We start from the raw sequence: 16,103 nt of genomic DNA on the forward strand, positions 1-16,103 counted from the left end.
GATTTAGGTCTCTCTAGTGAGACCCCTGATCTAATAAATGCCTACTGCTTCCTGCATAGAATGCTTTCCGCAGAAAAAGTAGGTAAACTATTGTTATTGAAAAATACAAATATAAAACAAACTGCCAAATTTGATTAGCTGAAAAACTGACTCCCTCACAAAACACCACAAATACCCTTAAGTGGACCTTAAATTGTTAAAGAGGTTACTTGAACTATCAGTGCCTTTGCCAAACACAGTAAAATGGGGAAGGGGATTCCGTAGCTAGAGAGACTAAATCTGAATTCTAGCTCTACCAAATATGAATCGTATGCCCCAGATGAAGTCATCTAACCTTTCTTTGCATCAACTCCCACATCGGTAGAATGGGATAATTACAACCGCCTTGCCTGACCAGGCGGTGGATAGAGTGTCGGACTGGGATGCAGAGATCTCAGGTTTGAGACCTGAGGTCTCCAGCTTGAGCATGGGCTCATCCAGCTTGAGTGCGGCTCACCAGTTTGAGCTCCGGGTCACTGACTTGAGCATGGGATCATAGACATGACCCCACGGTCTCTGGCTTGAGGCCAAAGGTTGCTGGCTTAAGCCCCAGGTCGCTGGCTTGAACAAGGGGTCACTCACTCTGCTGTAGTCCCTGGTCAAGGCACATATGAGAAAGCAATCAATGAACAACTAAGGTGCTGCAAACAAAGAACTGATGTTTCTTATCTCCCTTCCTGTCTGTCTGTCCCTATCTGTCCCTCTCTCTGTCCCTCTCTGTCTCTCTGTATCTATCACAAAAAAAATTACAGCCGTCTCAAAGTCTTGTTGTAAAGGTGAATGAGCTAATACCAATCAATAAGATGCTTAGAACAGGGTCTGAGATCAACAACACATAGCTATTTTCTCCTTAACTACGCACTTCACTTTGATGCAGACTTCAATAAATGACCAAACCCAAATCTAAATTCTCATGACACAGTATACACTGATATATAATTCCAGCACATCCAAATGACTATCTGCTGTTACACGGTTCCTAACACAGAAACAAACATCCAATTTATCTGTGCTTCAAGTTTGATTATAAATACAAGCTGAATAAAGATAAAATAATTCCTCCTTTCACCTGTTTGTTTTCCTATAATACTTTGTTTTTATAGCAAATCAATTCAAAAAATATTGCAGGTGGAGAAAATGAAATGACATCTTTTCAACCTGAAATGTAACAAGACATGACCTGGGTTGTAAGCTTCCCACAGTAACCTTTGTTTACAGACGCACATGTCTTACCTTGCGTTGTCCAACAATTCAGCCAGTGCTCCAAAAAGGAAACTGTGCGTGGTGCTGATGAGAAATAGAGGGAAAACCAAGAGTTAAACTAACTTTGGAATCAGTGTAAAAGGTTAAAGAAAGTTGCAGACTAATGTTCTCCAGGTCTAGACAGATAATCAATTAAGGAGTTACTATTCCAGAAACAACTTTCTCAGCACCGTCCAGATTCTGACGCAGATGCACTTCAACACAAAGCCAGGGCTAAGAACACGATCGCCAAAATGTCTTGTCCACTCCTAATGAAATGAACACTTCATGGGCTTTACTGCTCTTAGAGCAAATGTTGGCATTTTAAGTTGCTTTGTAAGCATTTGTTCAAGTTTTCCAACAATTTTTATTCATTAAAATTGTATTTTGGGGCCCTGGCTGGTTGGCTCAGTGGTAGAGTGTCGGCCTGGCATGCGGGGGACCCGGGTTCGATTCCCGGCCAGGGCATATAGGAGAAGCGCCCATTTGCTTCTCCACCCCCCCCTTCCTCTCTGTCTCTCTCTTCCCCTCCCGCAGCCAAGGCTCCATTGGAGCAGGGATGGCCCGGGCGCTGGGGATGGCTCCTTGGCCTCTGCCCCAGGCGCTAGAGTGGCTCTGGTCACGGCAGAGCGATCCCCCGGAGGGGCAGAGCATCGCCCCCTGGTGGGCAGAGTGTTGCCCCTGGTGGGCGTGCCGGGTGGATCCCGGTTGGGCGCATGCGGGAGTCTGTCTGACTGTCTCTCCCCGTTTCCAGCTTCAGAAAAATACAAAAAAAAGAAAAATTGTATTTTGGGCCCCAGCCCATGGCTCAGAGGATAGAGTGTCCGCCCAGGGTGTGAACATGTGGGGTTTGATTCCCAGTCAGGGCACACAGGAGAAATGACCATCTGCTCCTCTCCCCCACCCCTTCTCTCCCTCTTCCCCTCTCACAGCCAGTGGCTCCACTGGTTCTAGCATGGCCCCAGGCGCTGAGGATGGCTCAGTTGGAACGTGTCAGTACTCAAGCACTGGCCCCCAGATGGGGTTCCCAGGTTGGATCTCAGTCAGGGCACATGTGGGTGTCTGCCTCACTACCTCCCCTCCTCTCATCTTAAAAAAAAATTGTTATTTTAAGGCCAAATTATTTCTGAAAAATCTAGGATCAAAATCCTGGCTCACTAAAAGGCCCTCAGACTCTGTACACACTCACAGGCACTGGAAAGACACCAGTTTGCCCCATTAATCTGTATTTTTCTATAGAATGTTTTCACCTCTGAAAAGCTTGCTCCTTGTATAACCTCATGAATTACGTGCAATCACTCTGTCTTATACCCCTTGTGCTAGGTCCCGGGTAACAGAACAGACCAGAGAGCTAGCCATCACTGTTCATACTTCAAAGGCGGACTATTCGTCTGTGGGTGAGATCAGGCTGCCTTCAGGGTTTCACACTTGCTTTTCATTTCCTGATGTGGATATTTCAATCAGTGACCTTGTCACAGAATGAAGGGAAGATTCAGTATGCAATTTTCTTTTTATATTTAGTAAACAGGGAGCAAAAGCAATAGTCACCTTTTATCAAAAAGACCTGCTCATGTGTACAGGAGGAAGGACCATCTGCAATGTCTCATAGACTCCAAACGCCTCAGGCCACAGGACAATATATTAGCTGAAAATCTATTTTTTAAAATATATATACATATAGTCAAATATTTCTTTTATTTTTAAACTTTAAACATATACTGATAATGAGGGCTCTCTTGACTCGTCAGCTTTCAAGTTTGTAATTTTTTTAAAAAACTACTAAAAACAGCCTGACCAGGCAGTGGCACAGTGGACAGAGCATCAGACTGAGATGCGGAAGACCCAGGTTCGAAACCCCAAGGTCACTGTCTGAGCGTGGGCTCTTCTGGTTTGAGCAAGGCTTACCAGTTTGAGACTAAGGTCGCTGGCTTGAGCAAGGGGTCACTCACTCTGCTGTAGCCCCCTGGTCAAGGCACATATGAGAAAGCAATCAACGAACAACTAAGGTGCTGCAACGAAGAACTGAAGCTTTTCATCTCTCTCCGTTCCTGTCTGTCCCTATCTGTCCCTCTCTTTGTCTCTTTGTTTCTGTCACAAAAATAAAATAAGTAAAAATTAAAAAACTACTAAATACTATTGCAAAAAGGTATCCTTCACTCAAAATAATGCTAGTATATAAAAATCTAAAAGCAGCCTGGCCTGTAGTGGTGCAGTGGATAGACTGGCAACCTGGAATGCTGAGGGACAGGGTGTTTACTCTTTGGGAGCTCCAGCTAGTCAGGGATATGGAAAATACACAAGTAAACAAATACATCAGGAGGACACGACATTGTGACTAGCTGCTATGAAAGAAGGAAGATGGGGAAGAGGAACTGGTGAGGAAAGGACGTGGTGGTCAGTGAGAGGCCCTCTTCATAGAAAGCAGGTAAACTGAGCCCTGAAGAAGTAGGAGAATCCGGTCCTTTGAAGAGCCAAAGTGGAAACCCTCCACCAAGAGCAGGAGATGAAAAGACCTGGAAGCAGAAAAGAGTCAGGGAGGCCCCTCTGCTCTGGGTACGGTGAAATGGGAGATCATGCTGAGATGCAGGATGCACGGGTCATGGTTAAAAGCTTGTATTCAGTTTATATGCACTTGGAAAGCACTGTTGTGTTTGTTTTCTTCCTGAAGTGAGAAGCGGGGAGGCAGAGAAACAAACTCCCACATGAGCCCAACTGGGATCCACCCGGCATGCCCACTAGGGGGCGATGCTCTGCCCATCTTAGGCATTGCTCCGTTGCAACGGAGCCATTCTAGCACTTGAGGTGAGGCCCTGGACCCATCCTTAGCGCCCAGGCCAGCTTTGTTCCAATGGAGCGTTGGCTGCAGGAGAGGAAGAGAGAGATAGAGAGAAAGGAGAGGGAGAAGGGTGGAGAAGCAGATGGGCACTTCTCCTGTGTGCCGTAATCGAACCCAAGACATCCACACGCTGGGCTGACATTCTACCACTGAGCCAACCGACCAGGGCCACCACTGTTGTATTTTAAGAATACTGACATACCGCCTGGCCTGTGGTGGTGCAGTGAATATATAGCATCGGCCTGGAATACTGAGATCACCAGTTCCAAACTCTGGACTTGCTGCGTCAAGGCACATACGACAACAAGCAAGCAGTAAACAACTAAACTGAAGCAACTATGAGTTGATACTTCTCAATGCCCACCCACCCCCAACAATAAAATTAAAAAATAAAATATTTATTTATTTTTTTCTTTTTTATTGAGAATCAGGGAGGCATTAAGACAGTCTCTCACATGTGCCCCAAATAGGATACACTGCAAGCCCCCTTTGGATGACGCTCTGCCCATCTGGGGCTGCTGCTCTGTTGCTGGGCAACTGAGCTATTTTAGTGCCTGAGGCGAGGCCATAGAGCCATCCTCAGCACCCAGGGCAAACTTGCTCAAACCATTCAAGCCATGGCTGCAGTAAGGGAAAAGAGAAAGAGAAGGGTAAGGGGAGGCGTATAGAAACAGATGGTCACTTCCTATGTGTGCCCTGACCGGGAACTGAACCTGGGATTTTCACATGCCAGGCCAATGCTCTACTGCTGAGCCAACCAGCCAGGGCCAAGGAACAAAATCTTAAAAAAAATAGTGACATACCTTATTTACTTTTTATTTTTAGCAAAAAAGTGAGAGCAAGAGAGGGGGGAGGGAGAGAAGAAGGGAGAGATGAAAAGCATCAACTCAAAGTTGTCTCAATTTAGTTGTTCACTGATTGCTTCTCATACATGCCTTGACTCAGGGCTCCACTGAGCCACTGACCCCTTGCTTAAGCCAGCAACCTTGGGCTTCAAGCCAACAACCTTTGGGATTAATCCAGCAACTGTGGGATCATGTCAATGACCCCACCCGCAAACTGGCAAAGCCCTGCTCAAGCTGGATGAGCCCACACTCAAGCCAGTGACCTCAGGGTTTTGAACCTGGGTCTTCAGCACCCCAAGTTGACACTCTGTCCACTGTGCCACCATCTGGTTAGGCTACATTTTAAATTTGCAGTCAATTTTACTAATAAATTTTAACGTATTTTTTACTTTTATTTAAAAAATGGGGCATATAATTATACATAGGGTTCACTTACTTTTACTGTCTTTAAAAGCTCACACTGACAGCTTTCAGGAAAATGGACCACAGAGGAGCAAGAACAGGAAGCAGAGAACCCTGTTTAGAGGCTATGAGAAGGGAGAAGGCAGTGGTGTGGACCAGTCAATGGTAGTGGAGATGGAGAGAAAGGGATGAATGGGGGAAGCGGGTGTGGGGGGTGGGGGGGAAGCAAGGCAGAAATACCAACTCACTCCTGTTTTTACTGAGGGAAGTCTCAAAACAAAATCTACCTAGGGGAACTGAGAAGATGCCAATCTGTAATCTGTTCCTGCTGCTTCCTGTGGTTGTCACTCTTGCTCTTCATTTACCAGACCACAACTGGTAACGGGGCAGTTATGGGGAAGAGGAGAACGGGAAGGAACACCTGCAGAAACTATACAAAACAGGCCGAGGAACCTTCCTACAATGAAATTCCCAGTCCTTCCAGTACTCGGCTTATACTTTTTCTAAAACTCAACTCAGAATTGCTATTTATCTTCTACCTTTGTTAACTTTTAATCATCTGTCCCCATCCCTTTCCAACTTGAAATTAGTCTCCATGATAAAAAAGCAAAAACTAAGTATTTGCTGAATATTGCCTGTTTTACTCTCTATTCTGTAAAAATTGCACTGCCCCAGGCAGCAGAGCTGGATTTCCCTGAGTTTCTTTACTTTTTTCTGTCATTTCAAGTCTGGTATATCCCTTATATCAGCAGTTTCAACTGGTTTACGTGGCAGGCACACAGGGATGCCGCAAGAATTTTTAAAATGTGCAATACCTATTTAGTCAGTGGCACTGACCTCTTTCCCTTAGACCAGGGGTCGGGAACCTTTTTGGCTGAAAGAGCCATGAACACCACATATTTTAAAATGTAATTCTGTGAGAGCCATACAACGACCTGTGTACATTACACATTATCCAATAAAAATTTGGTGTTGTCCCGGAGGACAGCTGTGATTGGCTCCAGCCACCCGCAACCATGAACATGAGCGGTAGGAAATGAATGGATTATAATACATGAGAATGTTTTATATTTTTAACGTTATTATTTTTTTATTAAAAACTTGTCTTGTCAGAGTAATGGCGGGGTAGGAAGCGATACCGATAAATCTCCCCCAAAACTCAACAAGATCTTCAACCAGAAACAGAAAAACCTATCCTTGGAACTTCCAGATGTTTCGCAATACACCCAAAGGTATGGTCGAGTGAAAAATTGGCTAAATATATAACCAAACCCCGAAGGAAATAGGGAGTAAGAAATGCTCCGCCTTCCTCACTAACCTAAACAAGGCGGCTTTCACTGGAAGCTGAGAATATAGAAACTGAGGCGGGCAAAGGGGGTGAATAGATCCAGGCCGCGGCACAAACGGCCGAACCAGGCTGTGGCACGCAGATCCAAACTGAGGAAAAACTGTTCCTGTCGCAACCCGGGCAATACAAGCTAACACTCGCGCCAAACCCAGACAAAGAACGACAAGCCGGGCAGCCATTTTCCCTGATCTCCGGGTTGGCGCACGCAGATAGCGGGCGAGAGATTCCTTCCAAAGGCCCAGGAGTGGGCGCCCGTGTTGTCCCACAGAGAGGCAGAGTCAGAGGCCTTTGTGTGGGCCGAAAGCAGAATCTTGGGCTGCCTCAGTGCCTTGCAAAAGCAACACACGGGGACGGAGCAAGAGCCAATTACAATGCTGGAACTTTTCTGTGCGGGTGGGGGTTTCACTACGAGGGTAAGGCGGCAGCCGGCCTGATATCCTGGTCTGCGCGCGCAGATAGTGAGCGAGAGATTCCTCCGAGTGCCTCGGCAGTGCCCGCCCGTGTTATCCCACAGAGGGGCAGAGTCAGGGGCCTTTGTGTGGGCCAAAAGCAGAATCTCAGGCCACCCCAGCACCTTGCAAAAGCTGCGCATGGGGACGGAGCGAGAGCCAATTCCAACGCTGGAACTTTTCCATGCGGATGGGGGTTTCACTCAGAGTGTGAGACTGCCGGCCTGATATCCTGGTCTGCGCGCGCAGATAGTGAGCGAGAGTTTCCTCCAAGTGCCCCGGGAGTGGGCGCCCGCCTGTGTTACCAGACAGAGTGGCAGAGCCAGAGGTCTTTGAGTGGGCTGAAACCCCACCTGATTATGCTAGCAGCTCTGACTGACTGAGCCTTACCCAGAGCCCTGTGCTGAGTGGAAATAGAGTGGGGAGTTGCCAGCTCTTTGAGCCACTTACTATCCAGGCAGAGGCAGCAGCAACCCCATAGCTGGATTATCAGGCTACTAATTGAGGAAGGAAAGACTAGGAGAAAGGCTCCAGGAACATGGACTCTCTCACACTCAGAGCCTATAAATGCTAATGAGCTTCGACTACCAACGAGAATAAAGCACAATACATGACATCGCCATAGAGACTTATCAACTGCAAACCTCTACCTGAGCGTGCCAAAGGGGCAGAACCCGGGGTACAGAGTCACTGACCAGGAAGAGGGAGAGAAAAGAAAAAGCAAGAAGATAGCCTCTCAAAATCAAGAATAATCTGCAGACTTTATAACCTATCCCATTTTATTATATTTGTTCGTTTGTTTCTCTTATCTTCATTCTTGATATTTTTTTTACTTCTCCAATTTGGCCGATTAACTCTCTGCCGGTCTTACTCTCTCCTCTCCTTGAACTACACTACCCATAAGTGTTACATCTCCCATTATCTTTTCTCTTCTCTTCCTTTCTCTCTATGAGGGTTGCACTCCAAAACCCTTAACTCTCTCTCTCTCTCTCTTTCTTTTTTCTTCTTTTAGTGGTTCCCTCTTTTTATCTCTCTCTCACTTACTTTTCTCCCTCTATATTAGTTTCTTCCTTTCTCCTTTACATCTCCTCTCATTCAAACCTCAATAACGAAAAAATTATCTTATCTGGGATTCAAACTTATGTTTGTGGCATTTTGGGGGGGTTTTTACTTCACCTTTCTAACTCACTAGCAGTGCTCCCATCCCTGGCTCTCCATTTTATCTAGTTCTTGTTCCACTAAATACAATAGTAATTTTTTAATTTGTCCCCCCATTTTCCTGTTTCCCTCTTATTCCTCTCACCATAACTCTTAGTCAACAAACACCTAAAAGCAAATCATTTTATTCTTGACCCAAGTTTTTTCCTTATTTGCTTTTTGTGGGTCCATACCCCCTTCTTTTTTCTTTTTTTCGTGTTTTTTTTTTTTGCCCCTTTATTACTTTTCCCCAATTCAGGCCCTTCATTACAGGCATTGTTTGTTATAATTCACAGTTCACCACAAGATTTTCTCAAGAAAGAGGGGAGAGGAGAGGAGAGGAAAAAAGGAGGGGGGGAATAATTTCCCTTTTTTTAATTTTCTTTATTTCATTATTAATTTTTTTTAACAAAAACAACTCTTCAATTTTTTATATTTTTAACTTTTTATTCTTTATTAAATCTCATTATTACTATTAACAAAACCACCCTCAGATGCCATTAAGGAAGAGAAAATCGAATATCATGGATACAAAAGAAAGAGAGGTAACACAGCTAGATGAGGAAAAATCTATGGAGAAAAAATTTAATATATTGGAAACCTTGGAGCTAAATGACAGAGAATTCAAGATAGAAATCCTAAAAATCCTCTGAGATATACAAGAAAACACAGAAAGGCAATATAGGGAGCTCATAAAACAACTCAATGAACACAAACAATATATTTCCAAGGAAATTGAAACTATAAAAACAAATCAAACAGAGATGAAAAACTCAATTCATGAGCTGAAAAACGAGGTAACAAGCTTAGTTAATAGAACAGGACAGATAGAAGAGAGGATTAGTGACATAGAAGACAAGCAACTTGAGGCACAACAGAGAGAAGAAGAAAGAGACTCAAAAATTTAAAAAAATGAGATAGCCCTACAAGAATTATCTGACTCCATCAAAAAGAATAACATAAGAATAATAGGTATATCAGAGGGAGAAGAAAGAGAAAATGGAATGGAGAACATACTCAAACAAATAATAGATGAGAACTTCCCAAGCCTGTGGAAAGAACTAAAGCCTCAAGTTCAAGAAGCAAACAGAACTCCAAGTTTTCTTAACCCCAACAAACCTACTCCAAGGCATATCATAATGAAATTGGCACAAACCAACAGCAAAGAAAAAATTCTCAAGGCAGCCAGGGAAAAGAAGAATACAACATATAAAGGAAGGCCCATTAGATTATCATCAGATTTCTCAGCAGAAACTCTACAAGCTAGAAGAGAGTGGACCCCAATATTTAAAGTCCTGAAAGAGAGGAACTTTCAGCCACGAATACTATACCCATCAAAGCTATCCTTCAAATATGAAGGAAAAATAAAAACATTCACAGATACAGAAAAGATGAGGGAATTTATCATCAGAAAACCTCCACTCCAGGAATTACTAAAGGGGGTTCTCCAATCAGATACAAAGAACAAACAAACAAAAAAAAGCCACAAGTAAAAGCTCCAAGAAGAACACAATAAAACCAAATTTAAACTGTGACAACAACAAAAAGAAAGGGGGGGAGAGGATGGAGATTAACGGTAGCAAAGGACGATGGAGTGCAAAAGTACTCACAAAATAGTGCGCTACAATGAACTGGGTAGCAACCCTTTTCATTACTTAAAGGTAACCACCATTGAAAAAACCACCACAGAAGCACATGAGATAAAAAAGATAGCAACAGAGGAAAGATGTATGGAATACAACCAAATAAAAACAAAAGATAAAAAAACGAAAGAGAAGGATCAAACAAGACAGAAAACTAACAGAAAGCAAGATATAAAATGGCAATAGGGAACTCACAAGTGTCAATAATTACACTAAATGTAAACGGATTAAACTCACCAATAAAAAGGCACAGAGTAGCAGAATGGATTAAAAAAGAAAATCCAACTCTATGCTGCCTACAGGAAACTCATCTAAGTAACAAGGATAAAAACAAATTCAAAGTGAAAGGCTGGAAAACAATACTCCAAGCAAATAACATCCAAAAAAAAGCAGGCATAGCAATACTCATATCTGATAATGCTGACTACAAGACAGGAAAAGTACTCAGAGACAAAAATGGCCATTTCATAATGGCTAAGGGGACACTGAATCAAGAAGACATAATAATTCTTAATATATATGCACCAAACCAAGGAGCACCAAAATATATAAGACGGCTACTTATTGACCTTAAAACAAAAACTGACAAAAATACAATCATACTTGGAGATCTCAATACACTGCTGACGGCTCTAGATCGGTCATCCAAACAGAGAATCAACAAAGATATAGTGGCCTTAAACAAAACACTAGAGCACCTGGATATGATAGACATCTACAGGACATTTCATCCCAAAGAGACTGAGTATACTTTTTTCTCCAGTGTACATGGATCATTCTCAAGAATTGACCATATGTTGGGTCACAAAAACAACATCAGGAAATTCAGAAAAATCGAAGTTGTATCAAGCATATTTTCTGATCATAAAGCCTTGAAACTAGAATTCAACTACAAAAAAGAGGAAAAAAATCCCACAAAAATGTGGAAACTAAACAACATACTTTTAAAAAATGAATGGGTCAAAGAAGAAATAAGTGCAGAGATCAAAAGATATATACAGACTAATGAAAATGACAATACGACATATCAGAATCTATGGGATGCAGTAAAAGCAGTGATAAGAGGGAAGTTCATATCACTTCAGGCATATATGAACAAACAAGAGAGAGCCCAAGTGAACCACTTAACTTCACACCTTAAGGTACTAGAAAAAGAAGAACAGAGACAACCCCAAACCAGCCGAAGAAAGGAGATAATAAAAATCAGAGCAGAAATAAATGAAATAGAGAACAGAAAAACTATAGAAAAAATTAATAGAACAAGGAGCTGGTTCTTTGAAAAGATCAACAAAATTGACAAACCCTTGGCAAGACTTACCAAGGAAAAAAGAGAAAGAACTCATATAAACAAAATCCAAAATGAAAGAGGAGAAATCACCACGGACACCATAGATATACAAAGAATTATTGTAGAACACTATGAAAAACTTTATGCCACTAAATTCAACAATCTAGAAGAAATAGATAAATTCCTAGAATACAACCTTCCCAGACTGAGTCAAGAAGAAGCAGAAAGCCTAAACAGACCTATCAGTAGTGAAGAAATAGAAAAAACCATTAAAAACCTCCCCAAAAATAAAAGTCCAGGCCCTGACGGCTATACCAGCGAATTTTATCAAACATTCAAAGAATACTTGGTTCCTATTCTACTCAAAGTCTTCCAAAAAATTGAAGAAGAAGCAATACATCCAAACACATTTTATGAGGCCAACATAACCCTCATACCAAAACCAGGCAAGGATGGCACAAAAAAAGAAAACTACAGACCAATATCTCTAATGAATACAGATGCTAAAATACTAAACAAAATACTAGCAAATAGAATACAACAGCATATTAAAAAGTAATACATCATGATCAAGTGGGATTCACCCCAGAATCTCAAGGATGGTTCAACATACGTAAAACGGTTAACGTAATACACCATATCAACAAAACAAAGAATGAAAACCACATGATCTTATCAATAGACGCAGAAAAGGCTTTCGATAAAATACAACACAATTTTATGTTTAAGACTCTCAACAAAATGGGTATAGAAGGAAAATATCTCAACATGATAAAGGCCATATATGATAAACCATCGGCTAACATCATATTAAATGGCACTAAACTGAAGGCTTTCCCCCTTAAATCAGGAACAAGACAGGGTTGTCCACTCTCTCCACTCTTATTTAATGTGGTACTAGAGGTTCTAACCAGAGTAATCAGACAAGACAAAGAAATAAAAGGCATCCATATCGGAAAAGAAGAAGTAAAGGTATCACTTTTTGCAGATGATCTGATCCTATACATCGAAAACCCCAAAGAATCTACAAAAAGACTACTAGAAACAATAAGCCAATACAGTAAGGTCGCAGGATACAAAATTAACATACAGAAGTCAATAGCCTTTCTATATGCCAACAATGAAACAACTGAGAAGGAACTCAAAAGAATAATCCCCTTCACGATTGCAACAAAAAAAATAAAATACTTAGGAATAAACATAACAAAGAATGTAAAGGACTTATATAATGAAAACTATAAACCATTGTTATGGGAAATCGAAAAAGATATAATGAGATGGAAGAATATATCTTGTTCTTGGTTAGGAAGAATAAATATAATCAAGATGGCCATATTACCCAGAGCAATATACAAATTTGATGCAATTCCCATCAAAATTCCAATGACATTTTTTAAAGAAATCGAGCAAAAAATCATCAGATTTATATGGAACTATAAAAAACCCCGAATAGCCAAAGCAATCCTAAAGAAAAAGAATGAAGCTGGGGGCATTACAATACCTGACTTCAAAATTAATGAATGGGACTACATCAGACTAAGAAGTTTTTGCTCAGCAAGAGAAACTGATAACAAAATAAACAGACAGCCAACTAAATGGGAAATGATATTTTCAAACAACAGCTCAGATAAGGGCCTAATATCCAAAATATACAAAGAACTCATAAAACTCAACAACAAACAAACAAACAATCCAGTAAAAAAATGGGAAGAGGACATGAACAGACACTTCTCCCAGGAAGAAGTACAAATGGCCAACAGATATATGAAAAGATGCTCATCTTCTTTAGCTATTAGAGAAATGCAAAGCAAAACTGCAATGAGATACCACCTTACGCCTGTTAGATTATCTATTATTAACAAGACGGGTAATAGCAAATGTTGGAGAGGCTGTGGAGAAAAAGGAACCCTCATACACTATTGGTGGGAATGTAAAGTAGTACAACCATTATGGAAGAAAGTATGGTGGTTCCTCAAAAAACTGAAAATAGAACTACCTTATGACCCAGCAATCCCTCTACTGGGTATATACCCCAAAAACTCAGAAACATTGATACGTAAAGACACATGCAGCCCCATGTTCATTGCAGCATTGTTCACAGTGGCCAGGACATGGAAACAACCAAAAAGCCCGTCAATAGATGACTGGATAAAGAAGATGTGGCACATATACACTATGGAATACTACTCAGCCATAAGAAATGATGACATCGGATCATTTACAGCAAAATGGTGGGATCTTGATAACATGATACGAAGTGAAATAAGTAAATCAGAAAAAAACAGGAACTGCATTATTCCATACGTAGGTGGGACATAAAAGTGAAACTAAGAGACATTGATAAGAGTGTGGTGGTTACGGGGGGAGGGGGGAGAGGGAGAGGGAAAGGGGGAGGGGGAGGGGCACAAAGAAAACTAGATAGAAGGTGACAGAGGACAATCTGACTTTGGGTGATGGGTATGCAACATTATTGAACGACAAGATAACCTGGACTTGTTATCTTTGAATATATGTATCCTGATTTATTGATGTCGCCCCATTAAAAAAATAAAATTATTTTTAAAAAAAAATTTGTCTGCGAGCCAGATGCAGCTATCAAAAGAGCCACGTCTGGCTCGCAAGCCATAGGTTCTGGATCCCTGCCTTAGACCATCAAATAAAAAAATGACAACAGCCAACACAACAATAACCATCCTGTGTGAATGAATCAAAATTATACTTTTTTTGTCGTATGGGCAAAATTAATAGTTTTTGGTGTGTCACAGAATTTTAGTAATTAGTTTGTATGCCATAAGATGAAAAAAGTTGAAATCGCTGTCTTATATTAATCAGTACTTTTTGTAAATTCAGATTAGTAAAAGATTTCCAAGAAAACAACATAACCACTGAGTTACACAGCACGTGCTGCTATGCTTTGCTGTGTTGGAAACGACAGCTGAAACAGAAATCCTCTGTCATCTTCCTCTGCACTCTGAGCACCTGAAATAAAACCTACTCAGCAGCCAAAGGGCATCTGGGTCCGACAGAGAAGTAGGAAAGCCCTTGTAATAACTAAAACGAGAGACTTCTATCCTCAGAGAGGTTGCATTTTTGGAAAAGAGTCTGGAGGTCACAGGGGCTGGAATCAATAAATACAAATTACTTTCTGGAGGCAACTTTAATCTTTAAAATGTCAGTATATTGGGCAGAGAAATCACTACAGATTGGCGACCTTGTTTTTTACTTAACAATTAGACAGTTTTGTTAAGGGCTAAATATGAGGCCTTTCGACCATTTGGTGTTAATGGGGGAAAAACTCAAAACGGTTTATACTCTGGCAGAGAATACGCAAGGTGGGCCAAAAGTCGGTTCATGATTGTTCATATGGACACTACAATAATTAATGAATAATAATAAAAGAATATACTCGGTGTGTCACATACAACTGTAAACCTACTTTTCGTCCCATCCTATATAACTTTATCATTTTTAGTGTTTTTACTTTCTAAAGTATAAACAGCTTTAAATAAGTAAATAATATTTCCATAAGCCAATGATACCAAGTTCACTTTTTCCTAATCGGGTATTCCGCTAAGAGACAGACCGCGTACCGTTCCCCAAACCCCATCTGGGCTCTACCAAGTCACTCACGAGTTGGCATGGATGAAATCCAGGTGCAGCTGGGCCCGCCGCAGAGAAGCATACTTGTCACCCATGTCTCCAACACGACCTGCGACCTGCGCAGCCCGAAGAGACACAGCCACCGGGCGGATCCCTGTAGCTGTTCGCCGAAGCCACGCCCACGCTCACGCTCCCGCCCACGTGCACATTCGGGGCTCGCGAACACGCTTTTCCCCTGGCGGCCAAAGGGCAAAGCTCATGCTGAGCTGTTGACTGGCGTCTGGAAAGGTAAATTGAGCAAATAAGGAATCTAAACTAGACTCCTCTTCCTGATTAACACTTGTTGTTGTTCGAATTATTCCCCAATTGGAAAATGGAACCCAAGATTGGGATTAGAATTTGATCAGGAATGATTATGCACACACATAAAGAATAAGAAGAATCAGGGTTGGGGAACAGAAACAAACTCATACATAGAACAAATTGACGGTTGCCAGATGGGAAGAGAGGTGGTGGGGAGGGGGGTGAAAAAGGTGAAGGGATTAAGAAGTACAAATTGGCAGTTATAAAAATAGTCACGGGGATGCATTAGTACAGCATAGGGAATACAATCAGTAATACTTATGTAGTAACTATGAATGGTGTCAGATGGGTACTAGATTTACAGGGTGATCACTTCCTAAATTACATAACTGTTGAATCATTATGTAGTGCACCTGAAAAAAATATACTATTGTATGTCAACTAATTGAAAAAAAGTTTAAAAAAATATATGTGTGGCAAGTTTGGAGAATATAGGGAAGGAATGTGAGTAGTTCCTGATTATCTGCCCAGTTTGTTACACAGCACCAGAAGTAAAGGCATTTTGTGTTCTAACCCCAGCACTTAACTTTCTGAGCCTCATGGGGTGATCATGTTGTCTCCAGTTTAAGGAAAGAAGGAAGAAAAGACATCAGCCAAAGAGAAAAGAAGGAAAAAGTAAAGGCAATCAGAACAAATTTTGAACTATGCAAATCAAAGGCTGGGTGATGAGGATAAAGATGTATCAGAAAGGGCTTCATACACCAGCTGTCCAAATGATATCATTCACGAAGCACTGAGTACCAAGTCACCCAAACCCAGGCTGAAAACAGGATTGTCAAAGATGTTGTATGGGAAGGTTCGGGTTAAGATGAGAAATTAGTTGACCTAGTTGACATTTAAGAAGTATTCAA

The 16,103-nt window shown here is 41.5% G+C and overlaps 1 protein-coding gene across 1 annotated transcript in view; it reads right to left on the reverse strand.

The window, feature by feature from the left end:
* MORC1 (MORC family CW-type zinc finger 1) overlaps window positions 1-15,005 on the reverse strand; it is a 194,412-nt gene extending 179,407 nt beyond the window's left edge. Inside the window, exons 1-2 of the mRNA XM_066241204.1 lie at window positions 14,920-15,005; window positions 1,273-1,326 (exon numbers count right to left, since the gene is read on the reverse strand). Coding sequence (XP_066097301.1) covers window positions 1,273-1,326; window positions 14,920-14,984 — 119 coding nt within the window. The 5' untranslated portion in view covers window positions 14,985-15,005. The remainder of the gene's footprint in view (window positions 1-1,272; window positions 1,327-14,919) is intronic.
* Between the last annotated feature and the right edge of the window lie 1,098 nt (window positions 15,006-16,103).

This window comes from Saccopteryx bilineata, chromosome 8 (genome assembly GCF_036850765.1).
Source record: "Saccopteryx bilineata isolate mSacBil1 chromosome 8, mSacBil1_pri_phased_curated, whole genome shotgun sequence".
NCBI classification, from domain to species: Eukaryota; Metazoa; Chordata; class Mammalia; order Chiroptera; family Emballonuridae; genus Saccopteryx; species Saccopteryx bilineata.